Here is an 18,316-nt window from a genome sequence, read left to right as displayed (position 1 = left end):
GTTAGGTGCCCAGCTTCAGCCTCAGTTAGGGGCACTTGCAACAAGTATTTGGGGAATAAACCAGAAGATGCCAGCTGTGTCTCTGCTTCTCAAGTTAAAAAAAAAAAAAAATTTTTTTTTGGTGCAAAAAAGTGGGAATCTATGCATAATTTTTTCATGCTAGGGGTTTGCCATATAGTTTTTGAAGACTTCACATATAAAGAATGTGTTAGGACATAGAGGGATTCCAAAAGATTAATTGGTCAGGATGTTGCTGTGTTTTGGCAGGTCTGAAATATAAACAGATTATTCATTTATACCCCAAACAGCCTGTGCATAATTATATAAAAAATTGATATGTGTGGTGGTGGTTAAATATATACTAAGTAAATCTCTTTTCCCTATCCTGTAAACAACGTCGCTTCTCAGATTTTTTTTTTTAAATAAAACTTGCATAGTAATTTAGCTCTCTGGTTGGACTCTTGTCATAGTCTGAATGTGATGGCATAACTACCTTTTTTTTTTTATTTCCTTTGACAGGTAGAGTTACAGACAGAGATAGAAAGGTCTTCCTTCCGTTTGTTCACTCCCCATGTGGCCACTATGGCCGGTGCTGTGCGGATCTGAAGCCAGGAGCCAGGTGCTTCTCCTGGTCTCCCATGCAGGTGCAGGGGCCCAAGCACTTGGGTCATCCTCCACTGCCCTCCTGGGCCACAGCAGAGAGCTGGACTGGAAAAGGAGCAGCCGGGACTAGAACCCAGCGCCTGTCGCTCCCCGTCTTCGTGGAGGAACGACACAGGACCCTGCGCTGTTCTTTCGTCTGCTCGGCCCTTCCCGGGTTGGCTGCTGGTCCTTCCCGGGTTGGCTACCGTCCCTTCCACCTCCGTGGAAGGGCGGTTCCCCCTGCCACATTCCCCACTTCCGCAGGGGAGCGGCACACCGCCGGCCGGCTCTCTCGGGGGCTGCACAGGTGTTCCCCTTAGATGTTCCTGGTGCATGCCGTTTCTCTCCTCCTTTATAGTCCTCCTCCGCCAATCCTAACTCGGCTGCCCACACGCCGAGTATGCTGCTCTCCTCCAATCAGGAGCAGGTCCTGCAGCTTGTCAAGTTGGTGAGAGGCAGCTGGGTAGAAGCTGTTGCCTCCTCTCCCAGCGCCATATTGTGGGAGAGCAGATGCATAGAATAAGTCTTAATTCCAGTAACTCAGTCCAGTCCGGGTTGCTCCCCACAGCGCCCATATGGGATGCCAGCATGACAGGCGGAGGATTAACCAAGTGAGCCATGGCGCTGGCCCATAACTACCTTTTTTGCTATACTAAAGAGATTGAGGGGCAGGCTTTGTGGCATAATGGGTTGAGCTGCATTGCATGCCTGCAATGCCATCATCCCGCACGGGTGCCAATTCAAGTCCCAGATGCTCCACTTCCAACCCAGCTCCCTGCTAATGCGCCTGGAAAAGGTGCAGAGGATGGCTGAAATTCTTGGGCCCCTGCATCCATGTGGGAGACCTGGATGAACCTGGCTTCTGACTGGCTTAGCACATCTGTGACCACTGGTTCCATTTGGGGAGTGAACCAGCACATGGAAGATTTCCTTCTGTCTCCCCATCTCTGTAACTCTGCCTTTGAACATTAGAACTCATTTGGAATGTTTTTTTCTACTAAGTGCTTGACCCAGGTGTTTTTTTTTTTTTTTTTTTTTTTTTTTTTTTTTTTTTTTGACAGGCAGAGTGGACAGTGAGAGACAGAGAGAAAGGTCTTCCTTTGCCGTTGGTTCACCCTCCAATGGCCGCCGCGGCCGGCGCACCGCGCTGATCCGATGGCAGGAGCCAGGAGCCAGGTGCTTTTCCTGGTCTCCCATGGGGTGCAGGGCCCAAGCACCTGGGCCATCCTCCACTGCACTCCCTGGCCACAGCAGAGAGCTGGCCTGGAAGAGGGGCAACCGGGACAGAATCCGGCGCCCCGACCGGGACTAGAACCCGGGGTGCCGGCGCCGCTAGGCGGAGGATTAGCCTAGTGAGCCGCGGCGCCGGCTGACCCAGGTATTTTGAGGTATGGGTTATCCCTGAATAATGTCACTAGACTAGACATGCTCAATTTTTTAAGTCGTTAGTATTGTTAGGAAGGCAGTAACAATGGCAAGCACCACTCTTCTGCCCATGAAGATCACCTTGAGACTGTGTCTCGACTCCACCTGCCTGAGAAATTGGAGCAGCAGCCTGTTCCAGGCTCCTGGGTAGCATAGCCCTTTAGGAAAAAAGAAAAAGGTATTTTGAATCTGTCTATGGGTGAGCACAACTTAAAACTCATTTCCCAAATCAGTTTTTTTTTAATCACTGTTCAGTCATTTTCTGAGCCCTCTTTATCCCTCTGCCAGGATGAGATGAGATTTGAGTAGCAGCAAACACTGACTTATAAGCTGAGAGCTCTTCTGCAAGACTGATCCTTAGCTGCTCCATCTCTTTGTTCTTCTGCTGCTGGAGTTGGACCCCACTTCTCAGTTGCCTCTGCCGTTCTTCCATTTCCTCCAGCTGTTCCTGCATAAGATGTCCAAGAACATTTCTAATGAGCCAAGCAACACAAACCTGACTTCATCAGTTCATAAAGCACTTTCTTAGGCAGCACAAGGCTAGTATTACTTCATGTTAGGAAACTGAGGTTCAGAGAGGTTCTCTTGACAAAGTGACACTGCTTTTTAAAATAGTGACATAAAAGATCTTGTCTATTAACAGAATCCTGGGAGGGTGAACAGGTACTCGGGGACTTTTTAGTTTTACCAACTCAGCTTAGTGCTGTTGCGAAGGATTTTGTTCCTTTGCTTGGTGAGCCGTTTCCTACACCTGTGTGCAAGCTTGTTTCCATTAAGATATAACCAGTAATTTTTATACTAGCAACTAAACTTAAAATGAGAAAAGTCTGGAAGCTACCGTTCTTAAATATTGACTGGAATTCTAGGAGCACAACTAAATAGGAGTCCGTATTTAGAAGATAATTGGGTGGTTTGCAGGGAAATGGGGAATATCTATCAAGGATAACCTCTGCTTAGTCCACACTTAGAGATCTAAATGCTTTATTGGTAAGGGGGGTTGCTATCATACGTGTTAATTTCCTGCATACCTGCTCATGTAAAAAGACTGAAGTTGTTGAGTAGTTCTAAATCGGAAGGTGTGATGCTATGCCCTTTGAGCTCTCAAATAATTCCATTTCCCTTTATGCCAAGACCAAGCTGGGATACATTCTCTAAACTGTTTTTGCCTAGGGTTAATGTATGAGGAATGAGATAGGGAAGATGTCATTAAGTCAGTCTCTGGCTTAGCTACTAACTGGCCTGCATTCTTGAGAGAGTTAGGAGGGATGAGTGGTTTGGGGTGGGGAGTACATTTAGAGGAGCAATGACTTCAGATTTTGAAGAATACCAAGACAAGAATCCAGTCTGGGTACATGCTATTTTTAGAAGGCTCTAAACTTGTTCTGTGAGTCATCCTTGATTCTGTACCTATGGCACATCAATCTGCAATGTTTAATAACTCTGGTTGAATCTCAGCTTTCATCAACATTGTCTAAAGAGGTTTTTTTTTTAGTGTCTAGCCATGCCTTGGCACCACACAGGGATGCGGCATTACCACATCTGAAGGTAAGCAGGTGCACCCTGCTGCCCCGTTCTCACAAGCCCCACTACTTGGCAGACCTGTTGGGGTAAGGCACACACGTGGGAAAGCAGTCTGCATCGACCGTAAGCCCTGGAAGGGTGGAACAGCCTCACTGGAGTGGAGGAAGGACAGCTTCTACTCAGCCCCTCAATAACACACCACCAGGCTACCTGTTAGAAACGTTCATCTCAAAATCCTCCAAAGCTTTCCTCTTTGGTGGTGTTTGGATACCTCTTGAGTTTGACCCCTTCCTACGACTTGACTGTTGATCTTCAGACAGACATTTTCCTGTAGCCCTGCACTATCCGGTAAGGAAGCCACAAGTCACAGCTATTGAGCTGTTGGCCACTGAAATAGGACTAGTGTGGGAGCTGTTGAGATGCGGCAAGTTCTGATTAGGCACTGCTAAGGGTGTCTGCATCTGAAATGTAGGGTCCAAGTCCTGGCTGGTCTGCTTCTTTGCTAATGCCCCCCGGGAAGCAATGGATGGTGGCACAAGTGCTTGAGTTCCTGCCACTCACGTGGAAGACCCTGGTGGAGTTCCAGGCTCCTGGCTTCAGCCTGGCCCACCTCTGGCTGTTGTAGCCATTTGGGGAAAGATACTCTTTCCTTCCTTCCCCTCTCATTGCTGCCTTTCAAATTTAAAAATCTTTTTTAATTTTTTTGACATTCAATATAGTTAAATTTAAAAATCTTTTCTTAAAAATGACTAGGGGCTGGCACCCTGGTGCAGCGGCCTGCAACACCAGCATCCCATATGAATGCCAGCTTGAGTCCTGGCTGCTCCACTTCTGATTCATCTCCCTGCTGATGGGCCTGGGAGAGCAGCAGCAAATGGCCCAAGTTCCTGGGCCTCTGCCACCCAGTTGAAAGACGCAGAAGAAGCCCTAGTTGTTGCAGCCATTTGGGCAGTGAACCAGTGGACGGAAAATCTAAGAGCACACAAAAAGTAAAATGCCTCAATTTTTGAATCTGATACATGTTGAAGTAATATTTTTTACATGCTGGATTAAATAAAATGTATTAAAGTTGATTCACCTGTTGATTTTTTTTTAAGATTTATTTATTTATTTGAAAGTCAAAGTTATACAGAGAGAGAAGGAGAGGCAGAGAGAGAAAGGTCTTCCATCCGCTGGTTCACTCCCCAATTGGCCACAACGGCTAGACCTGTGCTGATCTGGAGCCAGGAGCTTCTTCAGGTCTCCCACTCAGGTGCAGGGTTTCAAGGACTTGGGCCATCTACTGCTTTCCCAAGTCATAGCAGAGAGCTGGATTGGAAATGGAGTGGCCGGGACTCAAATGGGCACCCATATAGGATATTGGCACTGTAGGTGGCAGCTTTACCCACTATGCCACAGTGCTGGCCCGTATTGCTTACTTTTTACTGTGGCTACTAGAGAACTTAGAATGACAGCTGTGGGTTGCACAGAAGGGCAGCCTAACCTTTGTTCTCTGCCTTCCCTTCCCTACATCCTACTCATCCAATTTCTGTCTGTAATGGCCCCAACAGCAAATCAGATCTCCAGTAACACATTTAATTGGCAGCATTCCTGATGCAATTTTTCTAGTACTAATTGTGCCAAAAGCAAGAAAGAGACATTGTCCATCTCTGGAGAGGCGGACCGGCTAGAACAGCATGAAGTGATAGATGTGGAGCCAGGAGAAGTATCTGTGGCGCATAAAGGATGTTGGAAAAGATTTACAGGAAGAAATAAAACTTGTAAGAAAAAGTATAGAAGCATGCCTTATAGTGAGTGTGAGTTGCACAAGTCCTGGTTACTCTGTTTCTGATCCAACTTCCTGCTAATGTAGCTGGGAAGGCAGAGGAAGATGGCCCAAGTACTTGGGTCCCTGCCAGTCACTTGGAAAATCCAGATGAAGTTCTAGGCTCCTGCCTTCAGCCTGGCCCAACCCCAGCCATTGCAGCCCATTAGGGATTAAACCAGCAGATAGAAAAACCTCTGCATCTCTGTCTTCCAAATAAATAAAATCTTAAAGAGAAGTTGGGCATAAAGAACAAATGAGAAGTAATATGGGGGAAAGGAGGTATAGTTGATGTATAGACACTGAATTACGGGGAAGGGGCTGGACCACGGGTAGCTGTATCTACTTTTTTAAAAAAAATTTCATTTGAAGGACCATTGTTGCGGAGTAGCAGGTAAAGCTGCCACCTGTGACAGCATCCAGTATGGGCACTGGTTTGTGTCCCAGCTGCTCCACTTCCTGATCCAGCTCCCTGCTAATGGCTTGGGAAGAGCAACAGAAAATGGTTCAAGAGTTTGGGCCCCTGCCACCTATGTAGGAGACCCAGATGAAGCTCCTGGATCCTTACTTTGGCCTAGCCCAGCACTGGGAGTAAAGTAGCAGATGAAGATCTCTACCTCTCTAACTTCCGAATCTTTTAAAAAAAAGTTTGAGTTTCATTTGAAAGAGTGCTGAGAGGAAGCGGCAAGAGGTCCTATAATAGCTGAGGCTGGCCTAGGCAAAAAGAAGGCCAGAACTCCATCTGGGGCTCCCATGTGGACAGCAGGGACTAAAGTACTTGAGCAGTCCCCTGCTGCCTTCCCAGGCACATGAGCAGAGAACTGGGTGGGAAGTACAATTCAAACCAGTATTCCCGTACGGGGTGCAGGTCCCTAGGAGTGCTTAACCTGCTGTACCATAACACCCACTCCATGACTTACTCTTAGATATTTAATTCCCAGATTGTAGGTCCCTGGCTGTTTTGTTTTCAGCATCCTACACAGGCTAGTTGACATGAAGTATACAGATAATCATATCCATATTTAAGCAGCTGTCCATCAGTTATAAGCTAAAGACTTTAAATTTATCCTCAGCAAGTTCTACCACCATTGCAGTCGGTCACAAAGTCTGACCTGTGGGGAGCAACTCGGACTAGACTGTTACTGGAATTAAGACTTATTCTATGCATCTGCTCTCCCACAATATGGCGCTGGGAGAGAAGTAAACAGCTTCTGCACAGCTGCCTCCAGTTCAACCAATAAACTGTGGGGCTTGCTACTGATTGGAGGAGAGCAGCGTACTCGGCGTGTGGGCAGCCGAGTTAAGATTGGCGGAGGAGGACTATAAAGGAGGAGAGAGACGGCATGCACGGGGAACATCTAGGGGGAACATCTAGCTGAAGGAACACCTGTGCAGCCCCCGAGGGAGCCGGCCGGCGGTGTGCCGCTCCCCTGCGGAGGTGGGGAATGTGGCCAGGGGGAGCTGCCCTTCCGCGGAGGTGGAGGGGATAGTGGCCAGCCCGGGAAGAGCCAGCGGCAAGCCCGGGGAGGGCCGAGCGGACGGGGGAACAGCGCGGGGTTCGGTGTTGCTCCTCCACGAAGAGGGGGAGCGACACTGACCCATTTTACCTAGAACCTCTCAAATTACCTCCCTGCCATAGTCTAACTACAGGCTGTCAATCTACCCTCCATGTTGCTGCCTGAATAGTGCCTGCCTGGGTGGGTGAGTGGCACAGTGTTTGTCCATGCATAGGATGCCTGCATCAATTATTGGAGGGCTTGGTTCGAGTCCCACCTCCTTTGCTGCCCCCCCCCCCTTTTTTTTGGTTGGTTCGTTGGTTGGTTCGAAAGAGCAAGATCTTCCATCCTCTGGTTCACTCCCCCAATGGCTGCAATGGCCAGGACTAGGCCAGACCAGAGCCAGGAGTTCCTGCCAGGTCTCCACATGGTAGCAGGAGTCCAAACACTTGGGCCAGCTTCCTACCAGTGTGCACCCTTGGAAGCAGCAGGTGATGGCTCAAACGCTTAGATCCCTGCCATCCACCTGGGAGACCTGGATTGAGTCCCAGCTCCCAACTTCAGCCCCAACCCAGCACTGGCTGTTACTGGCATTCAGGGAGTGAGCCAGTGGATGGGAGCTCCACTCGCTCTCTCTGCCTTTCAAGTAAAATGAAAATAAAAATTTAAGAATGGAGCATATATGACTCTATAGGGTGCCATTGCCAATGCCTTATTTAAAAAGAATTATTTGAAAGCGTTACGGGGCTGGCGCTGTGGCACAGTGGGTTAAGCTGCTGTCTACAGTGCCAGCATCCAGAATGGGTACCAGTTCAAGTCCCAGCTGCTCCACTTCAGAATGACTCCCTGCTAATGCACCTGGGAATGCAGCAGAAGATGGCCCAAGTCCCTGGGTCCCCGTATCCACGTGGGAGACCCAGAAGAAGCTCCTGACTCCAGATCGGCCCAGCTGCAGCCCTTGTAGCCATTTTGGGAGTGAACCAGCAGATGGAAGTGTGCTTGCATGCGTGATTTCTCTCCCTCTCTGTAACTGGCTTTAAAATAAATAAATAAATATTTAAAAAATAACAGAGGGAGAGCTCTTTCATCCACTGGTTCACTACCCTAAAGGCTACAACAGCCAGATCAGGAACTCCATTCAGGTCTCCTACATGGGTGGCAGGAATCCAAGCACTTAAACCATCAACTGCTGCTTTCTCAGGTACAACAGTAGGGAGCTGGATCAGAAGTGGAGCAGCCAGGATTCAAATTGATGCTCTGATATGGGATACTGGGGTCACAGGTGGCAGCCTAACCTGCTGTGCCACAATGCCAGCCCCGCCTAGGGTTTATGAATGCTAACTACAGATATTGTAAGTACTTTTTAAAGATGTATTTTGTTTGAAAGTGTGAGAGAAGGGGAAAGATACAGATTTTCTTTCCACTGGTTTACTCCCCAGATGGCTGCAAACAACCAGTGTTTGGCCAGGCCAAAGCCAGAAGCCTGGAGCTCCTTATGGGTATCTCATTTGGTTGGTGGGAACCCAAGCACTTAAGCCATCTTCTGCTGCTTTCCAACATGCATTAGCAGGGGCTGGACAGGAAGCAGAGTAACCAGGACTTGAACCAGCCTGGTACTGCGATGGAGGATGCCAGCATCATAGGCATCTAACCTGCGGCGCCACAACTCTGGCCCCAGAGTGGGTGTCTTAGAAATAATGGTGCAACCCTCTGATGTGATCCCAATGGTGAGCCATGAGATTAAGAGTTTGTCCAGTGTTTCCCAGTTGCAGGGTTTGCTCTTGGCTTAGAGCCCATGCTCCTAACAACTCCACTTTGTTGCCTTTCTAGAGCCAGGCTCTTCAGTGGTTTCCAAAGTGTTTTCTGTACAACCCCAGGAAAAGTTATATAGAATTTGAGTGTTCACTTCTGCCTGTCGGATGTGTTGACATTCCATATAAAATTCTATTTTGGGAAGCAAGTCAGTGACTTTTAAGAAAACCTTTTGGATGGCCCAAGTGGTTGGGTCCTGCACCCGCATGGGAGATCAGGAGGAAGCACCTGGCTCCTGGCTTCGGATCGGTGCAGCACTGACCGTAGGGACCATTTGAGGGGTGAACCAACGGAAAAGGAAGACCTTTCTCTCTGTCTCTCACTGTCTAACTCTGCCTGTCAAAAAAAAAAAGAAAAAGAAAGAAAACCTTTTGAAAGCTACTGGCCTAAAGAAGGAAACCATATACAGTCTGGTCGAGCCTCATCACCTACCTCTCACCTTCCTGTGAGTCAGCCACACTGAGCTCACTTCTCAAAACACCATGTTTTCATGCATTTGTATGAGCTGTTCCCTCTGCCTAGAATACCTTTCCATTACCCACCTACCCTCTGAGGCTCGGCTCCCACACTGTGTACTACCTGCGTGTGAACTTATTTGTTAGAGAGGAGAACGTCCATCTGCTGGATCACTCTCCAAGTGGCCGCAACCGCTGGAGCTGCGCCAGGCCAAAGCCAGGTCTCCTATGTGAGTGCAGGGGCCCAAGCACTTGGGCCATTTCCACTGCTTTCCCAGGTGCATTAGCAGGGAACTGGCTCAGAGTGAAGCAGCCAGGACTCAAACCGGTGGCCATACCTGACGCTGACACTGCAGGCAGAGGCTTAACCTTCTACCCCACAGCTCCGGCCCTTCTGTCTCACTTCTGTGGCCTTTTTCAAACACTTCACACCTTTCTCAGATGTAAGAACTAAATGGGCCCTGGCATGGAAAGAGTGTCAAGGGCATCCTCACTATGTATGCCTCTAAGAAGTGTCCCTTTGCTTCCCCAGGCTTCGGTCTTCAGACCTGTGCTATCTGTGCGTGCCTCATTCCTCCCACAGTGAAGGGGATAATTCATTGATTCCAAGATTCTTTCACCTTATAACATCTCAGAACCATCAAGAGGCATCTTAAGAGGGTGGATGGTGTGACAGGTTAGGCCCACATGCCACACATCAGAGTGCCAGTTCAGTCCCCACTCCCCTGCTTTACCTGGGAAGGCAGGGGATGATGGCCAAGTACTTGGGTCTCTGCCATCCAGGTAGGAGACCAGAATGGAGTTCCTGATTCCTGGCTTTGACAAGACCCAGCCCTGGCTGTTCTGTTGTGGGCACTGGGGAGTGAACCGGCAGAGGGAGATTCTCATCCTGTGTGTATGTGTGTCACTCTCTCAAATGTTTAAAAGAAAAAAGCATCTTAAAATCAGCTTAGGATGGCTGGCGCCGCGGCTCACTAGGCTAATCCTCCACCTGCAGCGCTGGCATCCCGGGTTCTAGTCCCGGTCAGGGTACCGGATTCTGTCCCTGTTGCTCCTCTTCCAGGCCAGCTCTCTGCTGTGGCCCGGGGAAGGCAGTGGAGGATGGCCCAAGTGCTTGGGCCCTGCACCCCATGGGAGACCAGGAGAAGCACCTGCCTCCTGGCTTCGGCGCGGCACGCCGGCCGTAGGGACCATTTGGGGGGTGAATCAACGGAAAAGGAAGACTTTTCTCTGTCTCTCACTGTCTAACTCTGCCTGCCCCCCCCCCCCAAAAATCAGCTTAGGTTTTATCAAATATGTCCATTTTCTCTGATACCCTTCCTGAACCACCTGAGGAAGTGGCCCTTTGCTCCCTGCTGCTTCTCCTCTCCATTGCCACATCAGTGTGAGGGTGACAGGTGGCACCAGGCGAATGAAGGGGGAGGGCGATGAAAGCAGCAAACTGCAACCTGAGGAGTGGCCCCGGGCCTGGGGATTAAAGGGGCACCCTTAGAGGTCCTCAGAGGCAACCGGGGATCCTCAGCAAACAGTCTAGGAAGAGGATGGGGACTTCAGACCTCGACTCCCACTGGAGTCATGGTTTGGTGACAGGAGATCGTATCATGTGCGTTCCACAGGATGATCCTCAGAGTCATCAGATTGGGGGACCAGCACCGTGGCGTAGTGGGTAAAGCTGCTGCCTGCAGAGCCAGCATCCCATATGGGTGCCAGTTCCAGTCCTGGCTGCTCCATTTCCGATCCAGCTCTCTGCTATGGCCTGGGAAAGCAGTGGAGGATGGTCCAAGTCCTTGGGCCCCTGCACCCACGTGGGAGACCTGGAAGAAGCTCCTGGCTCCTGGCTGCAGATCGGCATGGCGAACCAGATGGAAGACTCATTCATTCATTCTCTTTCTCTCTCTCTCCCCGCTTCCCCTCCCTCTCTGTAACTCTGCCTTTCAAATAACTAAATCTTTAAAAAAAAAAAAAAAAAAAATAATTGGGGCCTGTGCTGTGGCACAGCGGGTTAATGCCCTGGCCTGAAGCGCCAGCATCCCATGTGGACGCCGGTTCAAGTCCCGGCTGTTCCACTCCCAATCCAGCTCTGCTGTGGCCTGGGGAAGCAGTAGAAGATGGCCCAAGTCCTTGGGCCCCTGCACCCACATGGGAGACTCTGTCACCCTTTCTCTCTCCGTAACTCTGCCTTTCAAATAAATGCATTTTTAAAAAGATTTTATTTGTTTGAGAGGTAGAGTTACAGAGAGTGAGAGGGAGAGACAGAGAGAAAGATCTGCCTTCCATTGGTTCACTCCCCAGATGGCTGCAATGGCCAGAGCTGTGCTGATCCGAAGCCAGGAGCCAGGTGCCGAAGCACTTGGGCCATCCTCCACTGCTTTCCCAGGACATAGCAGAGAGCTGGATTGGAAGAGGGGCAGCCAGGACTAGAACTGGTGCCCATATGGGATGCCGGCACTGCAGGTGGAGGATTAACCTACTGTTCCATGGCGCCGGCCCCTCAAATAAATAATTTTTTTAAAAATTTATTTGACAGGTAGAGTTAGACAGTGAGAGAGACAGAGAGAAAGGTCTTCCTTCCTTTGGTTCACCCCCCAAATGGCCGCCACGGCTGGAGCTGCGCCGATCCAAAGCCAGGAGCCAGGTGTTTCTTCCTGGTCTCCCATGTGAGTGCAGGGGCCCAAGTACTTGGGCCATCTTCACTGCCCTCCCAGGTCACAGCAGAGAGCTGGACTGGAAGAGGAGCAACAGGGACTAGAACCTAGCACCCATATGGGATGCTGGCGCCACAGGCGGAGGATTAACCAAGTGAGCCATGACGCCTGCCCAATAAATAAAAAAAATTTTTTTTTTGACAGGCAGAGTGGACAGTGAGAGAGAGAGACAGAGAGAAAGGTCTTCCTTCCTTTGGTTCACCCTCCAATGGCCGCCACGGCTGGCGCGCTGATCCGAAGGCAGGAGCCAGGTGCTTCTCCTGGTCTCCCATGGGGTGCAGGGCCCAAGGACTTGGGTCATCCTCCACTGCCTTCCCGGGCCACAGCAGAGAGCTGGCCTGGAAGAGGGGCAACCGGGACAGAATCCGGCGCCCCGACCGAGACTTGAACCCGGTGTGCCGGCGCCGCTAGGTGGAGGATTAGCCTATTGAGCCGCGGCGCCAGCCAATAAATAAATTTTTATTTTGCGGGGCTGGCACTGTGGTGTAGTAGGCTAAGCCTCCACCTGCATCATTGGCATCCCATATGAGGACCAGTTCAAGTCCCAGCTGCTCCTCTTCTGATCCAGCTCCCTGCTGATAGCCTGGGAAAGCAGTGGCAGTTGGCCCAAATGCTTGGGCCCTTGCACCCACATGGGATACCCAGAAGCAACTCCTGGCTCCTGGTTTTGAATTGGCCCAGCACTGGCCATTGAGGCCATTTGCGGGGTGAATCAGTGGATGGAAGACCTCTTTGTATCTCCCTTTCTCATTCTGCCTCTCAAGTTAATAAATAAAATCTTTTTTTTTTTTTTTTTTTTTTTTTTTTTTTTTTTTTTGACAGGCAGAGTGGACAGTGAGAGACAGAGAGAGAAAGGTCTTCCTTTTGCCGTTGGTTCACCCTCCAATGGCTACTGCGGCCGGCGCGCTGCAGCCGGCGCACCGCGCTGATCCGAAGCCAGGAGCCAGGTGCTTCTCCTGGTCTCCCATGCGGGTGCAGGGCCCAAGGACCTGGGCCATCCTCCACTGCACTCCTGGGCCAGAGCAGAGAGCTGGACTGAAGAGGGGCAACCAGGACAGAATCTGGTGCCCCGACTGGGACTAGAACCGGTTGTGCCAGCGCGGCAGGTGGAGGATTAGCCTAGTGAGCCACAGCACCGGCCAATAAAATCTTTTAAAAATATTTTTGCAGGGCCGGCGCTGCGGCTCACTAGGCTAATCCTCCATCTAGCGGCGCTGGCACACCAGGTTCTAGTCCCGGTCGGGGCACTGGATTCTGTCCCAGTTACCCTCTTCCAGGCCAGCTCTCTGCTGTGGCCCGGGAGTGCAGTGGAGGATGGCCCAAGTGCTTGGGCCCTGCACCCCATGGGAGACCAGGAGAAGCACCTGGCTCCTGCCTTCAGATCAGTGCGGTGCGCCGGCCACAGTGTGCTGGCCTCGGCGGCCATTGGAGGGTGAACCAACGGCAAAAGGAAGACCTTTCTCTCTCTCTCTCTCTCTCACTGTCCACTCTGCCTGTCAAAAAAAAAAAAATTTTTTTTTTTGCACCAAACTAAATGTCTGCCTTCCATTTCCCATGAACTTTCTGAAGTACGCTCATATTTCTGTTGGACAGCGTGGCCTACACTTGTGAGGTGGGAAGGGAGACGTAGCCTATGTGTGTGCGAGGACCCAAGGACAAACACGGGAAGGGTGTGCGGTTGAGCGAAGGAAGAGCTACAGAAGCAGGCCCGGGAGTGGCCAGGCATTTACGCATCAAGTCTTGCCCATGTCCAGGAACCCTGGCTGTGGGTCCCAGCCCTGCTCAGGGGGACTATCTGGTCCAATAACCCTGATAAAGCAGGGGGAGGATTCCACACCCAGCAACATCCCAGGAGAGGCAGGCAGAGGGCCCAAACCCGTCAAAACGCAGGTCTGAATGCAGACCGGGCTCGGTTCTGTGCTGACGCCCGCCTGGCCTGCCGGGGTCTCCTCGACAAACCTCACACACTCGCTTAATGGCCGGTCTCCGTCACACATCGAATTCATTTCTGACAAGACCAAGACCTATCCTGGCCATCTCCCTAACAGCTGCTCCTATTCTTCAGTATGTATGTCACATTCCACCTCTTTTTCCATAGCTAGAGTTCTCTGATTTACCCCGTGGCTAAAAATAATTGTATTTTCCCAAAACTCTCCTCACCTGCACCTCTTAAATCACATATTACTCTCTACCCTGAGTCACAATTGTTTCTGTAATGTTTACATGAGTATTAGCTGTGAAGGACACTATTTATGTTAAATAAAGTAAGTGCCCTTTCATGAGATTGGGGGAAAATTGCAAAAACAAGCCATGAGGGACCAGCCCTGTGGCGTAGTGGGTAAAGCTGCTGCCTGCAGTGCCGGCATCCCATATAGCCCCATTGGGCCATCTTCCACTGCTTTCCCAAGCTCATTAGCTGGGAGCTGGATGGGAAGTGGAGCAGCCAGAATTTGAACCGGCACCCACATGGGAGCCGGCATTGCAGGTGGCAGCTTAACCTGCTATGCCAAGATTTTATTTATTTATTTATTCATTTACTTATTTTTTTAAAAGAGTGACAGAAAGATATTTTCCATTTGCTGGTTCTCCCCCAGAACAGCCCAAACAGTTAGGAATGGTCCAAGCCTAAGCCAGGAGTCCAGAGCTCCATCTGGGTCTCTCATGGGGGTGGAAGGGGCCCAAGCACTTGGGCCATCTGCTGCTGCCTCCCAGGTACACTAGCAGGGAGCTGGATCGGAAGCAGAGCAGCCAGGACTCAAACCAGCACTTCAACGTGGGGTGCCAGCATCATGGGTGGCAGCTTAACGCACTGTAGCAGAGTAGGTGAAGCCGGCATCCCATATGGGCAGCAGCTGCTCTACTTCTGATCCAGCTCCTGGCTCCTGGCTTCAGCCTAGCCCAGCACTGGCTACTGCAGCCACCTGGAGAGTGAATCGATGGATGGAAGATCTCTCTCTCTCTCCCTCCAACTCTTTCAAAATAAATAAATAAATCCTTTCTCTTTTTTTTGGGGGGGGGGATTGTTTTATAACTATTTTTATATTGGGGAAGAACGAGGGGGAAGAAAGCAGCCCCTAATACTGCTTCCTACTCAGCGGCAGCTTCTTGTTCCATAGGGCTAAAGCCGGCTTTGAGGAAATAAAAGTTTGGGAAAATCCAGGTGTAGCTGCTTTGCGTGTTGTGATGGGCAGAAGGGATGACGTGAAGTGTGGAGGCCCCTCACACCCTCCATCTTGCCCCACACTGTGACCTGGAACCCTGGAGGCGAGCAAAGCACCACTTTCATTCCTGCTTCTGTGTTGATGGCCGTGTAGTGACAGAGAATGACAAGCAAGAAGAGCAACACGCCCAGCATGTTGCCAGCAGTGGCTAGCTGTACATCCGTGGTCATCCAGATCTGCCCGGCTCAGATCCTACGCTATCTCCACACAGATAATAAACAAATCCACACACACACACACACACACACACACACACACACTAGAGGCCAGCACTGTGGCACAGCAGGTTAAGCCGGCATCCCATATGGGCACTGGTTTGAGTCCCAGATGCTCCTTCTCCGATCCAGGTCTCTGCCAAGGCCTAGGAAAGCAGTGGAGGAGGGGCCAAGACCTTGGGCCCCTGCACCCACTTGGGAGACTCGGAAGAAGCTCCTGGCTCCTGGCTTCAGACACTGAGGCCATTTGGGGAGTGAACCAGCAGATGGAAGATCTTTCTCTCTGTCTATAATTCTACCCCTCAAATAAATAATAAATTAAAAAAAAATAAATAAAATTAATTTAAAAAATCTAACTTGGGGCCAGCATTGTAGCACAGCAGGTCACATACGGGAGCTGATTCAAGTCCGGGCCACTCCACTTCCCATCCAGCACCCTGCTAATTGCCTGGGAAAGCAGTGGAAGAGCCTCAAATGGGGCCCCTGCTACCCAGGCGGGAGACCCAGATGACGTTCCTGGCTTTGGCCTGGTCTGGCCGAGCCCGGGCTGTGGTAGTCATTTGAAAAGTGAACCAGTGAATGGAAGATTCTCTCTCTCTCTGACTTTCAGATAAATAAATCTTAAAAAAAAAGGAGTGGAGGGCATGAATTTTTTTAAGTTTATCCCAAGGGAATACCTCTCCCCAAAGACAGAAACACTGCTCTCAAGGGGCCGCACTGGGGTCCTCAGGGACCCAGCAGCACCCAAGGCACACCCTGGGCCACGTGTGTGAGGAACACAGATCCCGCCTTCTAGAGCTCACGCCTGGGACAGACGTGGTTGTTTATTCACTTAGTATTTATAGCCCACCCTGCTCTACAAAAGGATTAGGACTGGCTCACACTTCGTTGAAGTAACTCGAATACAAGGGAGATGGTGACAAATGCACAAAAGAGGAAAGCGAAGAAGAGATTTATAGATTTCAGCCCAGTCTCAAGACTGGGGACCTTGAAGGACGGGGGTGGGGGGGATGGATTCCCGCCATCCAGCCTCCTTCCGCCTGCTCTGGATCTACCCAAGTATGAGTCACTGCTCAGACAGAAAGCGGTGCCCTGGAAAGAACTGAAGGGGGAAGGGGCTGGGGCTGGGCAGCCAGGCTTCAAACTCCCCCAACTCTCTGAGCCCCAGTTTCCTCATCTATTAAAAAAAAAAAAAAAACTGACTTGTAGGATTAATGGATTAATGTGAAGATCAAATGAGGTCATGGGTATAAAGATGTGAAACGTAAAGGGTAAGGGCCGGCGCTGTGGCGCAATGGGTTAAAGCCTCAGCCTGCAGTGCTGGCATCCTATATGGGCACCAGTTCGAGTCCTGGCTGCTACACTTCCAGACTTCCAGCTCTCTGATATGGCCTAGGAAAGCAGTAGAGGATGGTCCAAGTGCTTGGGCCCCTGAACCCACGTGGGAGACCTGGAAGAAGCTCCTGGCTCCTGGCTCCTAGCTTCAGATCAGGTCAGCTCTGGCCATTGTGGCCATCTGGGGAGTGGACCAGCAGATGGAAGACCTCTCTCTCTCTGGCTCTACTTCTCTTTGTAACTCTTATCTTTCAAATACATAACATAAATCTGGAAAGACGGAAGGCAGGAAGGAAGGAAAGTAAAGGATACAGATAACTCTCAGCCCCTACCACAGGCCTGAAGGAGTGAAACGCACAAAGGAATGGCAGACAGTAGAGTGCAGAGGGGCCGGCACTGTGGCGCAGCAGGTGAGGCAGCCCCCTGCGACGCGGCACCATATCAAACTCCCGTGTGAGAGCCAGCTGCTCTGCTTCTGATCCAGCTCCTTGCTAGTTTACCTGGGAAAGCAGAGGAAGATGCACCTGGCCCAGTCACGGCCATGGCAGTCAGTCTGGGGAGTGACCCCGTGGATGGAGGATCTCTCTCCCTGTCTCTCACTATTTTATTTATTGAAATAAAGACACACACAGAGAGAGAGAGAAAGATCTTACATCAGCTGGTTCACTCCCCAGATGGCCACAACGGCCAGAGCTGGCCCAGGCTTAAGCCAGGAGCCTGGAGCTTCATCAGGGTCTCCCATGTGGGTGCAGGGCCCCAAGCATTTGGGCCATCTTCTGCTGCTTTCCCAGACACATCAGCAGGGAGCCGGATTGGAAGTGGGGCAGCTGGGACTCCCATCGGCACCCATGTGGGATGTTGCAGGCAGCAGCTTAACTGCTGAGGCACAATGCCGGCCCCAGTAAAGCAATATATGTTGACAAGCAGAGGTAGACAGCAAGAGAGAGAGAGAGACAGAGAGAAAGGTCTTCCTTCCGTTGGTTCACCCCCCAAATGGCCGCTACAGCCAGTGTGTTGCGGCCAGCATGCTGCCAGGAGCCAGGTGCTTCCTCCTGGTCTCCCATGGGGTGCAGGGCCCAAGGACTTGGGCCATCCTCCACTGATTTCTCGGGCCATAGCAGAGAGCTGGATCTAAAGAGGAGCAGCTGGGACTAGAATTGGCGTCCACATGGGATGCCAGCGCTGCCAGTGGAGGATTAACCTACTATGCCATGGCGCCGGCCCCCATTTTGAACTCCTTGATTAGAACAATCTATTTGTTTTTTTTTGTTTGTTTGTTTGTTTGTTTTTTGACAGGCAGAGTGGACAGTGAGAGAGAGGGAGAAAGGTCTTTGCCGTTGGTTCACCCTCCAGTGGCCGACGCACCGCGCTGATCCAACGGCAGGAGCCAGGTGCTTCTCCTGGTCTCCCATGGGGTGCAGGGCCCAAATACTTGGGCCATCCTCCACTACACTCCCGGGCCACAGCAGAGGGCTGGCCTGGAAGAGGAGCAACCGGGACAGAATCCGGCGCCCCAACCGGGACTAGAACCCAGGGTGCCAGCGCCGCAGGCGGAGGATTAGCCTAGTGAGCCGCGGCGCCAGCCCCAGTAAAGCAATCTTAAAAAAACAAAGTGAGTGCACAGCCCAGAGAACACGGCGTGCTCCGACACAGGACAGCATGCTTCTGCCTGGCAGACGCGTGCC

At 50.9% G+C, this 18,316-nt stretch overlaps 2 protein-coding genes across 4 annotated transcripts in view; both read right to left on the bottom strand.

The window, feature by feature from the left end:
• The window catches only part of RNF19B (ring finger protein 19B), a 269,313-nt gene that overhangs the window by 6,519 nt on the left and 244,478 nt on the right, over nt 1–18,316 (bottom strand). The window lies entirely within an intron of this gene.
• The window catches only part of SYNC (syncoilin, intermediate filament protein), a 31,964-nt gene that overhangs the window by 3,388 nt on the left and 10,260 nt on the right, over nt 1–18,316 (bottom strand). Inside the window, exons 3-4 of one of the 3 annotated variants that reach the window (XM_051832113.2) lie at nt 2,391–2,515; nt 2,149–2,225 (exon numbers count right to left, since the gene is read on the bottom strand). The exons of 1 other annotated variant lie outside the window; for it this stretch is intronic. In XM_051832113.2, coding sequence (XP_051688073.2) covers nt 2,149–2,225; nt 2,391–2,515 — 202 coding nt within the window. The remainder of the gene's footprint in view (nt 1–2,148; nt 2,226–2,390; nt 2,516–18,316) is intronic. One more of the 3 variants, XM_051832114.2, reaches the window with a different exon arrangement.

The sequence above is a fragment of the Oryctolagus cuniculus genome, chromosome 7 (genome assembly GCF_964237555.1).
Source record: "Oryctolagus cuniculus chromosome 7, mOryCun1.1, whole genome shotgun sequence".
Lineage (NCBI taxonomy): Eukaryota > Metazoa > Chordata > Mammalia > Lagomorpha > Leporidae > Oryctolagus > Oryctolagus cuniculus.
The sequence above is the reverse complement of the archived record's forward strand: the minus strand, read 5'-3'. Positions and strand labels throughout refer to the sequence as shown.